The sequence below is a fragment of the Fragaria vesca genome, linkage group LG2 (genome assembly GCF_000184155.1).
Source record: "Fragaria vesca subsp. vesca linkage group LG2, FraVesHawaii_1.0, whole genome shotgun sequence".
In the NCBI taxonomy this organism is placed as follows: domain Eukaryota; kingdom Viridiplantae; phylum Streptophyta; class Magnoliopsida; order Rosales; family Rosaceae; genus Fragaria; species Fragaria vesca.
The window spans coordinates 20447347-20463051 of record NC_020492.1 but is presented as its reverse complement, the minus strand read 5'-3'; the positions used below and the strand labels follow the sequence as shown (position 1 = coordinate 20463051).

At 40.7% G+C, this 15705-nt stretch overlaps 2 protein-coding genes across 2 annotated transcripts; both read left to right on the top strand.

The window, feature by feature from the left end:
• Nucleotides 1-1100: 1100 nt before the first annotated feature.
• On the top strand, nt 1101-5830 carry LOC101306791 (glutamate receptor 2.7-like). The gene is made up of 6 exons (XM_004292743.1): nt 1101-1618; nt 1729-2213; nt 2429-3747; nt 3905-4220; nt 4768-5174; nt 5261-5830. Exons 2-6 carry the CDS (start codon nt 1901-1903, stop codon nt 5828-5830), a joined length of 2925 nt encoding a protein of 974 aa, XP_004292791.1. The 5' UTR covers nt 1101-1618; nt 1729-1900.
• Nucleotides 5831-10911: 5081 nt separating this feature from the next.
• On the top strand, nt 10912-14496 carry LOC101306498 (glutamate receptor 2.7-like). Its single transcript, XM_004292742.1, has 5 exons — nt 10912-11317; nt 11576-12903; nt 13037-13352; nt 13482-13888; nt 13987-14496. Exons 1-5 carry the CDS (start codon nt 10912-10914, stop codon nt 14494-14496), a joined length of 2967 nt encoding a protein of 988 aa, XP_004292790.1.
• The last annotated feature ends 1209 nt before the right edge of the window (nt 14497-15705 follow it).

Sequence of the window (15705 nt, the reverse complement as noted above, 5' to 3'; positions counted from 1 at the left end):
GGGTTTTTTGAATTCAAAGGCCAAGTATGATACTTTGTTATTATTCTGTTGGGTGCTAACTGGAATTGAAATTAAAACTGAGAAATAAAGTTTCACCATGATTCTTATAATGCCTCTCAAAAGGCCGACTGTTACAAGATACAAGGATTGGGATCAAAAGATCAATCCTTGACAAAAGGAGAAGCTGCCATGTGTGTCCAAGCACTACAGCTGTTCTTGTAACCACTAGAACTAGTCTTAGTCTACATGATTCCTACAGATGAGATTAGCAGCTCTATTAGCAGAGTTGATCCTAACATATTCAGCTTCATATAAATGAACATCGAATATATAAGGACTTAATACCCTGAGTATTATTAAGCAATTGATATAAGGTAACAAATATTATATTGAGCTTACTAGTTCTTCCATTCCATATGTTAATTCATGACAGTGGCTATTAGGAATTAGGATGCTAGGTGTTATTGATTTTGACACTTTTGGTCATGAAGAAATGTTGTAGCTGAATAAAACTTCTATTATTGACTCTTTGTATCCATAGTTATGCTTCTTTTCCTTCTCCCGTTATAATAATCCAGTTGAGCATTTCCTGTGTATAATACTGATTTTTCTTATATGAAAAGGAAACCATTCCAGCTTGTTTTCCCAGGAACAATGTATTATTCTATTTGAAAGTCTACCACCCATCATCATATAAATAAGCTTGTTCTTCCTAAACTGCCCACCAAAGCTACTGCTTTTCTGTAGGATGCTTGTAGACAAGATGGAAACACTTTCAACATACTTGAAGAAGATAAAAACTTCCTCTCTTGATTTTTAAGATTTAAGGATGTATTCTTATTTATCATGTTACCAGTCTATGGCTGATTACCTTATCAACTTAATCTCCTCACTTACCCGCCTGATTTGCTCGTTTCCATCTAAAATATGGGGAAGATTTCTCTGCATGTTTTGGATGTCCAACAGAATCGGATGACACTTCCACATGTCTCTCACGTTGAGATTGGGTAGACTCTTCTAAACCACCTGATATATTCAGCAAATGCTGGTATTGGTAATAATCGATTTCGGCTTTCAGGTGGTTGTATTTTAGCATTTCCCACTATCTTAAAAGATTAATATCGAGCGAAAGTCATTTTGGATGAATATCCTTTGACAATTGATGTATATCATTAGATGTTGCATTGGGCCACTAGTGTTTTCCCGGAAGTAGGGAATTAAGGTCGTGATTCTAGAAGAAGGTTTATTGTCAAAATGGTAATGCAGAAACAGTGGCTATTAGGATGCTGAGCTCCCCAGCTTAAAATATGGTAGCATTAAAATATCCCAGTTTGATTCAACCTTTGACGTGGTTGTTATCTCAGAATTTCTTACTCTATTGACAGATACATGCTTATAGGAGATTACTTCCCTGAATGTAATTAAGCAACTGATATGTATTAATTCTTCTATATGTTGAAGTGAGGTCATGATTCATGTCCAATCTACTGCTTTAGAACAGACTTTATTGAATGCAAATGTTAAGGTGCTACTGATCTTTGACATTTTGGATGAAGAAGAAACGTGGTAGCCAAGGAGAAATTCTATCATTGACTCGCTAAGTTCAGCATCATGCTTCGTACGTTTTCTTCTCTGATTATATTAATCTGGTTGATAGCTTCCTATATTTATAAAGTTCTGGAGTTTTTCTGATTTTAGAGTAAAATAAGTGTGAGCTTGTTTTCTCAGAAATGAGCAGTTGCTTCTAACGCTCCTCAGCAGTCACCGACTTACTGATAAGAGGAAACTTCCCTCCTTCTGCAGTGTCCATTCTTGAGAGAAGAATGCTTCCTCTTTCTTCCTCCTCAACTCTTGAAACCCATTATTAATTTTTCTATTCGAAATCCTACCATCCATATATATGTGTCTTCTTCCTCAACCCGTGGCATCAATTTCAAACTTTCCAAGAGATTTAAAAATTATGGAGATTTTTATCAACATTACGTTTCTTCTCCTCTTATTCTTTAGGATTTCCCTGGCTTTGGCACAGAACACAACAATTTCAATAAATGTGGGTGTGGTTCTTGACTTGGATAATCCAGTTGGCAAAATGGGGCTAAGCTGCATCAACATGGCTCTCTCTGATTTCTATGCCTCTCATGCTTACTATCGTACTAGGCTCGTCTTACACACAAGGGACTCCTCGAAAGATGTTGTTGTTGCAGCTGCTGCAGGTGATTTTTTCTCCATCTCTGATCTCTTTCCATGTTGTGGTTTTTCTCGTGCAAATACTAGTGAATGATCAATTGCTTGCTTTTTGTTCCGTCAATAGTTTAAATGTGTCATACTGTTGAGCTGATCTTCAGAATTAAGTGGCTTAGATTTTATCAGTTTAGTAAGTTTTCTCTACATTTAACTAATTAAATTCTAAATTGAACCTCTGAAACAGCTCTAGAGTTGATAAACAGTGTTAAAGTGCAAGCGATCATAGGGCCAGAATCATCAATGCAAGCAAGTTTTGTAACTGAACTTGGAGATAAAGCACAGGTTCCCATAATCTCCTTTACAGCAACAAGCTCTGCCATTCAGAGTTCATATTTTTTCAGAATTGCACAAAATGACACATCTCAAGTGAAAGCCATATGTGACCTCATCCAGGCCTTTCAGTGGAGTGAAGCAGTGCCCATCACCGTTGACAACGAGTTCGGGAAGGGAATAATACCATATCTGACTACTGCTTTGCAAGCGGTTGGTGCTCGCATCCCCTACTGGGTTGTCATTCCTCAAATGGCCACTGCAGACCAAATTGACGAAGAACTTGACAAGTTGATGAAAATGCAAATCAGGGTCTTCATAGTGCATATGTTGCCTTCTCTTGGCACTCGGCTTTTCGCAAGGGCAAAGGAATTGGGAATGATGGATGAAGGCTTTGCATGGATAGTGACAAATGCGATCTCTAACTATTACGGTTCCTTGGATTCGTCTTTTATAGACAACATGCAAGGTGTATTGGGTTTAAAGGCTTATGTTCCAAATACAAAAGATCTTGAAAATTTTAGAGGTAGATGGCAAAAGAGATTTCAACAAGACAATTCGACACTATCGAGTGTGAGCTTGAATGTTTTTGGACTCTGGGCTTATGATGCTGCTTGGTCACTAGCCATTGCAGTTGAAAAGGTTAACACTACTACCTTCAACTTCAAAAACATGAACATTTCCGCAGGTAGTTCCACTGGTTTAGATAGATTGGAGATCTCTCAAAGTGGCCCTAAACTTGTCCAAGAACTATCAAGTACAAGATTCATAGGACTCTCAGGAGATTTCAGTCTTCTTGACCGGCAGCTACAGTCATCAAACTTTCAGGTAGTTAATGTGAATGATAATGGGGAAAGAGGGATTGGATATTGGACACCCCAAAATGGACTTGTAAGAAACTTAAATTCGAAAAACACGAGTACTTTTATTGCCAGCCTTGGTCCTGTTATATGGCCCGGAGACACCACCTCAGCTCCAAAAGGTTGGCAGATTCCTACTGGGGGGAAATTGAAGGTTCTAGTCCCGGTCAAGATTGGTTTTCTAGAGTTTGTAAACGCAAGTACGGATCCAACCACTAACACAACTGTTTTCAGTGGATACTGCATAGATGTCTTTAATGCTGTAATGAAATCAATGCCATACTCTGTTCCTTATGAGTTCCATCCCTTTGCAAAGCCTAATAGTGAGAGCGCTGGTAGCTACAATGATTTGGTTTATCTAGTGTTTCTTGGGGTAAAACTCTGGCTCCTCTTTCCCCTCCCCCTCCCTCCCCACCCCCCCCCCCCCCCCCCCCTTTTACCGATCAAATTTCATGCTTTCCGATATATTTTACATTTTATTCTAGCAAAACTGAACAATTTTTCACTACATTGGCATGTTTACTCGACAGAAATATGATGCTGCAGTTGGAGATATTACCATCAGAGCAAATAGATCCTTATATGTTGACTTTACATTACCATATACAGAATCTGGGATATCAATGGTAGTGCCTGTCACAGATAATAATGTTCCTAAAAGCACATGGGTGTTCTTGAAGCCTTTCACTTTGGAACTTTGGGTAACAAGCGGTTGCTTTTTCATATTCGTTGGTTTTGTAGTCTGGGTTCTCGAACATCAGATAAATGATGATTTTCGAGGACCTCCACGTCAACAAATGGGCACAAGCTTGTGGTACTCCTTCTCAACTATGGTTTTTGCACACCGTAAGTTCAATTATGTTAAACTGTTCTGCATTGGTGCTCCATCTTTTGTTCTGTTAACAATGATACACCCTGTCTTAGTGCAGCAGACCACTTCCGGTGATAATACCGGTTTCAGCAACATTTTTATGTTTTTGATATGTTTTGATCAAAGATGAAGGTTAAGATAATACAAGTATAACTGGTAAAGCTCAAGGAGAGATGAGTGTAAATGTGGAGTATGAAAAATATGTTTTCTTTCAATTTTGTGTATTCTCTCTCTTTCTATCATCAGCTCTCACTTCTAGCTGATCATCCTCCCTCCTAAATCCTGAATGTTTGAAGAGTAATGCTAGGTGAACCACTTTTGTGATACCGCATGCATCCCACCTTATGTGACATCATATGTGGCAGAAAATCTAATCTATCACATAATTTCATTAAATGATGTGTACGTGCCAAATAAGGTGGGATACCGGTATTACCCAAAAAAGCGGTTCATCTAGAATGAGCTTTGTTTACATTTTCTATCTCTTTATGACTCACATTCCACTTCTTTTAATATAAACAGGGGAGCGAGTAGTGAGCAACATGGCTAGGTTTGTCGTGATCACTTGGTGCTTTGTTGTTCTCATACTGACTCAAAGTTACACTGCCAGTTTCAGTTCAATTTTGACAGTGCAACAGCTCCAGAAGAACGTTACCGATGTAAACCAGCTCCTGAAGGATGGGAAAAATGTCGGCTACCAATCAGGTTCTTTTGTTTTGGGGACTTTGAAGCAACTTGGTTTTCAGGAGGACAAACTTAGGGTGTATAACACCACAGAAGAATTGAATGAACTTCTTCAATTGGGAACTGAAAATAATGGTATATCAGCTGCTTTTGATGAAACCCCCTACCTGAAACTGCTTCTTGCAACTTATTGCTCAAAATATACCATGGTTGAGCCAACATTTAACGCTGATGCCTTTGCCTTTGTAAGTTCATCACTTGCTGTTTTATTTTTTTCTTGGCCTTTGGTTTCCTTGACTACATGTTCTCTCATTTGGGAAGTGAACTGTAGGCCTTCCAAAAAGGTTCGCTCCTCACGCGTTACATTTCAGATGCAATTGAGATAACTGATATGACGAAAATTGAGAAAAAATGGTTTGATAGAGCAGGTTGTTCAAACTCCAACTCAGGGGATCCTTCCAACAATCTCACTCCAACCGTTGATAGCTTTTGGGGGCTCTTTATCATTGCTGGGGTTGTTTCATCATTAGCTCTCCTCATATTTGCAGCGATGTTCTTTTACGATCACAGACACACCTTGCTGAACCTTGATCCAAAAACCACATATTGGGGAAGAATTCGTGTGATGTTGAGGATATATGACCAAAGAGATCCCACTTCGTACACTTATAACATGAGAGGACTGCAAGATCCTGTTCATTGTCTAAGTGCAGATGAATCCTTACCAAAAACTACTCCCCCAAGGCCATCAAGCGCGAACCATATTGAATCACACATTGTTGTTGAACAGCATTTTGGGACTGAGCATGCTGGCTTGAATCCCAATCCTCAAGCAACTCAAAAGACTGAAGGTGCAATTGAATTGACTTCCCACAGTGAACAGGGACCAGTACCTCATTAGATTGCCCAAGAAAACTACTGCTTTATTACGAGAGAATTGCTAGAATTACTATTACTGAATGTGTCTCAATAAACTACTGTGAGCCTATGGCATATACCTATGTTGCTATGTCACATCAAATTAGTTATAACATTACACTTGATAGTTAATACAACAAATCAATAAACTTGTATAAATATGATACTATGAATACGGTGTTGTTGCTTGGTAAATTTATTGTATCTATCAACACAAATCACTAAAGAGCTGAAATATCAGACTAAATCAAATCACTGCAAAAATGACTACTGTTGACTGTACAACAATGGCTTTGAATTGTTGGAGAGAAACCCAATCAATCTTGTCATACAACAGCAGCATCGTAGCCTTGCCTGAACTCAGGTGTTTCCTATTTACAGAAATGCTGCATTGATCTGACAACAAGTCATTTCAAAAAGGACAATTACTTGATTCTGCTGGTCCATAGTAGCAGCACAAGACGTTGAAGCTTTGGAATTAATTCTCTTTCAATGATCCTCCGAGGGAAAAGGGCTTCAAATTTTGAGTCTTCGACTTTTGTGTGGAAAATGAAACTTGGAAATATTGTCCCTAGACAATGTAATTTGACAAGGCTGGTAAGTAAAATTGACCGATATATATATATATATATATATATACAGGCCTTCTCGGCTGCGGACGTCCTCACCGAAACCTTCGGTGCGGATTTCCATTTTTGCATCACTTTCCGATCGAATTTCCTCAAACTTCCTTCTAGACATATCTAGATCATCTTATGTAGATCATCTCTGCAAAATTTCAGCCAATTTGGTGATCGTTAAGGCCCTCAAAATCGAAAAAAAAATGGAGATGATGAACCGGACAGAATTCAGTCCGTCAGATTTGTTTTTCGATTTTGAGGGCCTTAACGATCACCAAATTGGCTGAAATTTTGCAGAGATGATCTACACAAGATTATCTAGATATGTCTAGAAGGAAGTTTGAGGAAATTCGATCGGGAAGTGGTGCAAAAATGGAAATCTGCACCAAAAAATCGGTGCGGAAGTCCGCAGCTGAGAAAAATCCTATATATATATATATATTTAATATAGGGTTGGTGCGGCTACCCTCAAGTCTCGATTAATGAAAATGTTGAATATAAAGGAGGACATTAAACCTAAACCCCTAATTACAAAGACTTGAAATAATATCAGAAACCTCTACAATACTCATGTAATTAAACAGACACCAAATAACAAAGAGTACTGCTCTAATGACGACTCTATTTGCTTTGATATAGCGGTGACATCTTTGAAAAATCAGTAGATATTAACACGCTACTTAAGAATATGAAGATTTAACTAGAATATTACAGGTTGAAGAATACCAGAAATGACAATTAAAGCTTTAAACGGCAAGGCTGGTAGGGGAGTGAGATGTTGTGCACGACAATCAAAAGCTTTAAACGGCAAAAGAATATAACTTAGGTTAAAAAGTCATTGTTGCCCCACGTATCCGACTTATTTACGAAAATGTGTTATGCCGTATCTAACGCGTCTCCGGCCTCCTCCGGCCATACAAGCGCGTAACCTATGCCTTGTAGGTTTAGAATTTGTTCTATAAAACGCTGAAAACGTGTCTGTAAATAGATTGAACTGTAGGGGCAATAATGATGTTTCACTATATTGTGTTAGTGTTTAGCTCACAACTATAGGGTCACTGTAACAGCCCAGTCCCTACCATTGAGATATTGTCCGCTTTGGGCCCACTGGCCCTCACGATTTTGTTCTTGAGGTTTCACTCCAAAAACGGGTCTTAATGTAAGGTGCTAGCTATGCACATATAAGCACAGCAACTTGTCTCCCCCGGGCAATGTGGGATGGGTGCACTTACTAGCCTGTCAGTGCCCTTTTAGCACCCACCCAGTTAGGTCACCACAATCCACCCCCCTTAGGAGCCCGACGTCCGCATTGGCACACTTCCGGTCAGGGACAAGCTCTGATACAATTTGTAACAGCCCAGTCCCTACCATTGAGATATTGTCCGCTTTGGGCCCTCACAATTTTATTCTTAAGGTTTCACCCCAAAACGTGTTTTAATGTAAGGTGCTAGCTCTGCACATATAAACACAGCAACTTGTCTCCTCTGGGCGATGTGGGACGACGGGTGCACCTACTAACCTACCAGTGCCTTTTTAGCACCCGCCCAGTTAGGTAACCACAGTCACAAAGTCATTATTGCCCCCACGTATTTGACTTATTTACGGAAACGTATATGGCCGTATATGAAGCATTTCTAACCATCTCTGACCACCTCCGGCCTTACCAGTACATAGCTGGTGTTCTGTAGGTTCAGAATCTGTTCTCGGAAGCGCGTCAGAAATGGCTGGAAACGTGTCAGAACGTCCGGAAACACGCCTGTAAATAAAGTGAATTGTAGGGACAATACTGACCTTTCATGATTTTATTAGTGTTTAGCTTCTGCTCTTTCGATTCCTGCTAGTGTTCTAGAGTGGAACCCAAATGTTTGCTACAACCTTAGTGTCGAGGATGCTTAGGCAGGGTGTGAGCCTTGTGCCATGCCCAAGCGAGACACGCACATATGTCGACGACATGCGCAAGAATGCAAGGCAAGTCAATGCAAGGATGCGCAGTAGTGTGCACAGTCAAGGTGGTAATCACTTAGGCACCCCAAGGTCCGTCAAGGGTCCATTAGGGTGCGCGGCCGGGTACACAGCAGGGTGCACAACACTCATGCACCCCAGGGTCCAGCAGGGTACACAACAAAGGTGTGCAGCAGGATGCGCAACACCTATGCACCCCAGGGTCCAACAGGGTGCGTTGCACGGGTTTGTCTAAGGCTCGACAACATGTGAACCTTAGTGGTCACAAGGTGCAATCACTGATGATTAAGACCATGTGTTGCGAGTAGGCAACACAATGGCACAACGTGGGCTGCATGAAGGATGACACGCACGAGGGTTCAAGGACAGACAAGGTGCAGCAAGCTAGTACCATGTGCGCACGCAGCGTGCATGGGCGTCATGGCAAGTCGGGTGCGCAAGCATGCCACGAAAAGCTTCCTACATGCATGGTATGTGTGACACTTGGGCATCGATTACCAAGTAGTGGGAGTCATCCACACTAGTAGTGGGTTGTCACTCACAAAAGGTAGTTACTAAGTAGTGGGCGGTTATCCAAGAAGCACTACGTATGGTGGTTACCACATAGTGGGAAGTATCATGCGCGGCGGTTACCAGGTAGTGGGAGACATCCACACATGTAGTGGGTGGTTACTTACATAAGGTGGTTGTCAAAGTAGTGGGAGGTTACTTATGCAAAGAAGTTTCCAATGAGGATAAGATCATGCGGTTACTTCGAGAAGTAGTGGGTTGCACAAGGGAAGTTGCATAATTGCTTGGCAAGCATGCATGCTGTCACATAACCCTAGGCAGTTGGGGGTGTCAACCGCCATGCACACTTGTTGTGCATATAAACCTAGTCCAATGGGGTTGTCATGGACATAAGGGTAGAAAGCCAAGAGAGGAACTAGTGAGTGACTAGTGTAAAACTACACTAAGTGAGTGGCCGAAGTTACTCTTTGTACTCGTTGTTGTACTCTTTGTTTATACCCGAACCCTTTTCCGAGCCCAAATACCGGGATCACACGCTAAACGTCACATAAAAAAGGCTTAAATAGCCTAATACATATGATAGCCCAAGAGCCCACACTCTCCACTTATGGGCAATATAGTAATTTGAGGGTACAACCATACCCTACTTCTATAAATAGAGACATCACCTCTCACAAAAGTTAGGCCACCACTACTCCATCTTTTTCCACTTTTCTTTCTCTTGCATAAGCCTGACTTGGGCGTCGGAGTGGAAGGCCGGGCAACCCCCGGTCTCCCCTCCTAACGCCGTTGTTAATGATTGCAGGTAAGATTTTGGATATGGTGAGCTTCATGATTTCCGGTCACCTCGACGGAAACACTCTTGTATTCCTTTAGTTGAGTTAAACACTTGTGTGTTGGGTTGTGTATGTGTAAGCTTACTCATTGCTAATTAGTTGAAAGTTTTCCGTTGTGTACTAAGCAATTGAGTGAATCATTTGAAATGTTGTTTTGGTTGGTTGTTGGAATGGTTTTGGCCTAGTCCCCCATTCCTCATCTCATGTAATTTCTTTTTATTATAAATAAAAAATCTGATAAAGGACAGGCGGTGGGTTCCCAGTTGTAGCGGTCTCTTTCGGGGTAAAGTGGGCGCTCTGTCACCCAACAGACTGTTACAGAGGAGTTAATATTGTCTAATTTTTTTCAGTAAATTACAAAAATAATAATAATAATAATAATAAATAAATAAATAAATTGAGTAAAAGGGTTGGCTGGTCAAGTAAGGAGGGCTGCTTTGGCGCCATCACAAGGGCGGTGAAAAATTTAGAGAAAACCTATAACCTTGTGACATTTGTGAGGTGACATTTGTGAGCTCCATTCCGAAGCCTGATATGCTCGTTTCTGAAATGGGGAAGACCTGTCTGCATCTTTCGGGTGTCCAAAAGAATCTGAGTAATGTTGCACAAGTCTTTCCCTTTGAGTCTTTCACTTTGTCTTTGCACGCAGCTCCTTCTGAGGTGGGGAAGGCTTCTCTGGATCTCCAAGAGAATGGGATGAATCTTCCTCATGTATTTCGCATTCGAATCAATTGCAACGACTGCTGTCCTGAATTTGATGTCTCGGCCAATCTTTCAATGCTGTCCAAAATTGCAATTTGAAATAGGAACTTGCCATGAGCATTCCTAAACAATTGATGCATATTAACTGTGCCTTCTTAGTTTTTGTATTGAAGTAGAAAGTCAAGATTCATGGCCAAGTCTCCTTCAGAATAGGGTTTATTGAATTCAGAGGATGACAGTCAGTACTCGTCATTTGTCAACTCAGTACTATGTGGTTTTAGTTTTGTTTCTATCATGTAATTATCCAGTTAGGTGTATAAAATCTAAAATGCTGGTTTATTTTTACATCCACAAAAACCAGGCAAAGCTTATAATTTTCTTAGGAATGAAGGAAAGTTACTTGTTATTCCCACATAAGAAGTCAGCAGTTAGGAATGAACAGGAAACTTCCTCTTTTCTCCGGCTTTAGTCCTTACGGCTGGGGAGCTAAGAATTCTTCAATTTACAAAGTTGTTTCTCATCATATAAATAAGGACTACCTTGATGCCATGCAATGCAAACCTTTAGCTTTAATCATGATCAGGAATAATCCTTCCAACCTTGTTTTTCTGCTCTTTTTCTTGCTCTTCAGGATTAATTTCTTGGCCTTGGCACAGAACACGACTCTTCCAGTAAATGTGGGAGTGATTCTTAACTTGGATACCGGGTTTGGGAAAATGGGGTTGAGCTGCATCGAAATGGCCCTTTCCGACTTCTATGCCTCTCATGCTTACTACCATACTAGGCTGGTCCTTCACAAAAGGGACTCTGCGAACGATGTTGTTGTTGCAGCTGGTGCAGGTTCTTTCACCATCTCTCTTCCTCTCTTTTTCATGTCCTTTTAATTTTGAGTTTTTTGTAGATCATGATTTTCTTTTAAACTGACAGTTTAACTGTGATATAGTTTTAAACAAATCTTCAAACCAGCTTAAGTTTTGCTTTCCCACTTTTGTCTTGACTGTCTCATTTTACTTGAGGCCAATAAATATCGATTGTGGTTTATAGGCTTTTCATAGATGTAACCTTTTAATTTCAAGATTTCGTGCACCTTTGAAACAGCTCTGGACTTGATAAACAATGTTAAAGTGCAAGCCATCATAGGGCCACAATCATCAATACAAGCAAAGTTTGTGACTGAACTTGGAGATAAAGCTCAGGTGCCCATAATCTCATTTTCAGCAACAAGCCCTTCCCTTGGGAATTCATATTTTATCCGAATTGCTCAAAATGACACATCTCAAGTGATAGTCATAAGTGCCATCATCCAGGCCTTTGGTTGGAGTGAAGCAGTTCCCATCAGTGTTGATGACGAGTTTGGAAAGGGAGTAATACCTTATCTGACTACTGCTTTGCAAGCAATTGGTGCTCGCATCCCCTACTGGGTTGTCATTCCTTCTATGGCAACTGATAAACAAATAGATGCAGAGCTTGACAAGTTGATGAAAATGAAAACCAGGGTCTTCATAGTGCACATGTTGCCTTCTCTTGGCTCTCGACTTTTTTCCAGGGCAAATGCAATGGGAATGATGGAAAAAGGCTTTGCTTGGATAGTGACAAATGACATGACTAGCTTCTTTAGTTCCTCAAATTATTCTGTCATAGATAACATGCAAGGGGTGTTGGGTTTAAAGACATATGTTCCGAATACAGAGCGGCTTGAAAATTTTAGAGGTAGATGGCAAAGGAAATTCCAACAAGACAATCCAACTCTCCTCAATGTCAAATTGGATGTTTTCGGACTGTGGGCTTATGATGCGGCTTGGGCACTTGCCACAGCAGTTGAGAAGGTACAGACCAACTTTTCTTCTTCCAGCAAGATGAACATCTCTGGTGGTTCCACGAGTTTAGAAATGTTGGAGATCTCTCAGAGTGGTCCTGAACTTGTCCAAGAACTATGGGGCACGAGATTTACTGGCCTTTCAGGAGACTTCAATCTTATTGATGGACAACTACAATCATCAACTTTCCAGGTAGTTAATGTGAATGATAATGGGGAAAGAGGGGTGGGCTATTGGACACCCCAGAATGGACTTGTAAGAAACTTAAACTCAAAATACACAAACAGGTATGCTTCTTCTAATGCCAGTCTTGGAACTATCATATGGCCTGGAGACACCACCTCAATTCCGCATGGTTGGCAGATTCCTATGAGTGGAATGAAACTAAAAGTTTTAGTCCCAGTGAAGAGTGGTTTCAAAGAATTTGTAAATGTAACATATGATCGTGGCACTAACACAAGTAATGTCACTGGATACTGCATTGAAGTCTTTGAAGCTGTCATAAAATCATTGTCATACCCTGTCCCTTATGAGTTTTATCCCTTTGCAAAATCCAATGGTGAGAGTGCTGGTGGTTACAATGATTTGATTGATCAAGTGTTTCTGGGGGTAAATTCTTCTTCCCAGCTTTCTTCTTTATGATTTGTACCCTAAATAATTTTTCTGTTTTCTTTGTGATTTCACATTTTACTGTAGCAAAAGTATACAAGTTTTTCATCGTCATCGTCATTTTACTTGACAGAACTATGATGCAGCAGTTGGTGATATTACCATTAGAGCAAATAGATCCTTGTATGTTGACTTCACGTTGCCATACACAGGATCTGGGATATCAATGGTCGTGCCTATCAAAGATAAAAACGACGCAAGAAGCACATGGGTGTTCTTGAAGCCTTTGACTTGGGAACTTTGGGTAGCAATCGGTTGTTTTTTTGTTTTCACTGGTTTTGTTGTCTTGGTTCTTGAACACCGGATAAACAAGGAATTCCGAGGGCCTCCACTTCATCAAATCGGTACAAGCTTATGGTTCTCATTCTCAACAATGGTTTATGCACAAAGTAAGTTAAACTACATTGTTAATGACTCCTCACCCTCTCTCGTGAATCATAAAATGTTTAAAAATGAGCTTTAACTGTTTGCATATTCAATGGCTCATTACATTCCATTTGTTCTAATTTTTGTAACAGGGGAGCGAGTCGTGACCAACTTGGCTAGGTTTGTTGTGATAGTATGGTGCTTCGTTGTTCTCATACTAACTCAAAGTTACACTGCCAGTTTTAGTTCAATTTTAACAGTTCAACAGCTTCAACCAGTCACTACTGATGTAAACCTGCTATTGAAAAACGGGGACAATGTTGGCTATCCGGAAGGTTCTTTTATTTATGCGATCCTGAAGGAAACAGGATTTCAAGATGCAAACCTCTGGAAATACACGACTGCAGAAGAATTGGATGAACTTCTACAAAATGGGAATGGAAAGCATGGTATTTCGGCTGCTTTTGAGGAAACCCCATACATGAAACTTTTTCTTGCAACTTACTGTTCAAAATATACCATTGTTGAGCCAACATTTAAAGCTGATGGTTTTGCCTTTGTAAGTTGTCACTGTTTCTCTTTCTCATGCCTCTGGTGTTTCTCTCGCATGCATGTTTTCTCACATGGGGATTTTACTTTTGGGGTGATCACTTGCAGGTCTTTCAAAAAGGCTCAATTCTCACGCGTGATGTTTCAACAGCAATCACTAGTTTGCATGAGGGAACTGAGATGAAGAAAATCGAGGACAAGTGGTTCAAGAATAAAGCAACTTGTTCAGACTCTGGCACCACAGCTTCTTCTAACAGTCTAACGCTTAGCCTTGATAACTTTCGGGGCCTCTTCATTGTTGCCGGGGTTGTTTCATCATTATCTCTAGTCATATGTGCAGCCATGTTCTTCCATGAACACAGGCACACTTTGAGGAGCATTGAACCAGAAATATCAATTTGGAGTAGAATTCATTCCGTGATGAGCTTATATGACCAAAGGGACCCCAATTGGGATACTTATAATGGAAGACAGCAGCAACCTTCAGTTCATGGTGTTATAGGTGCCGTTGAAGCCTCACCAAACACCATCTCTCCCCCAAGGCCATCAAGCGCAAACGACATTGAGCATGAAATCGAGTTAACTTCCCCAGATGAAGAGAGACCAGTAACTCACTAGAATGCTCCAGAAAGCTATTGCTTCTAGCTATTCATGCTAGTACTAGTACAGTGTGTATGTTTTTGATGGAAACACTAGAGGATATTGCTTGCAAGAATATTGTTACAAGGATATGACAATAGATGAGTGCAAGATTCGGTTGGTGGTATATTAGGTGCTGTTGAAGCCTCACCAACCAGCAACTCTCCCCCAAGGCCATCAAGCGTAAACACATAGGGGGTAACAGAATTCCGCATTGTTCTTGGAGGGCTGGGAACTCCTACTCAAGCAACGCCAAAGGTTCACTCCCCCAAGTGAAGGAGGCATTACAGCACTGCCCCACAAAGCTTACTGCTTTTCTGTACGTGATATGCTTATTGACTTGTTGTAGACCAGAAGGAAACACTGTCAATAAACTTGAAGCATATAAACACTCACTCTCTTGATTTCTAATTCTTATTAATCACATTATGAGTCTATATGGCGTGAACCATCAAATTCATGCTGTAGTAATCCAATCTTTCAGACTGTCAGAACCGAGAGTCTGAAATTACCAAAAGCTTGAGGTGATAGCACCAAAAGCTAGATGCCTCCTGGTTGAGTTAATCAACCAACAACAAATTAGTGAAATTACCATGCATATTGTTAGGGCCAAGACATGTAATGTCACAAGCAACCTTGCCCAGGGTCATGAGTCAAGCTCATGGTTGGTTGCTTGTGTGCTAGTGGCATTATTGTAATTTCTATTTTCTTTGTATTTTATTTTATTTAGCTTGGCCCTCCTTGGCTTTTTGATGTTTCCCACAGCCAAGTGAGAATTTGGCCGATATGCTCTTTGTAGGGGAGTTCCTAGTCGGCGACGGTTGGACTAAGGAACTAGTATAGGTAAGCACATGTACTTTAGCTCCTACTAACGTCTTACCATCAATAAAGAGAGGAATTATTCAATCATCTGTGTCCCGTGAGATCATTTCAACTTTTTATTCGAGTGCCCGCTCGCTCTTTGAGCTCGCTCTTTGAGCTCGCTCCACAATTATATAAAACTGTGTTCTTGCTTGTTGCTAGCATCATATTAATATCGTGTGGTTTCCATTGTTCCTTGCAAGGTGCGCACAAGGCTGACTTGCTACCTTCAAAGGCTAGCGAGTGCCGCACGGTCCTCTTTGCACCCTCGCAAGTCGGCCCGTGACAGGTGGTATCAGAGCCATCTTGGCTCGAAGGCTCACAACA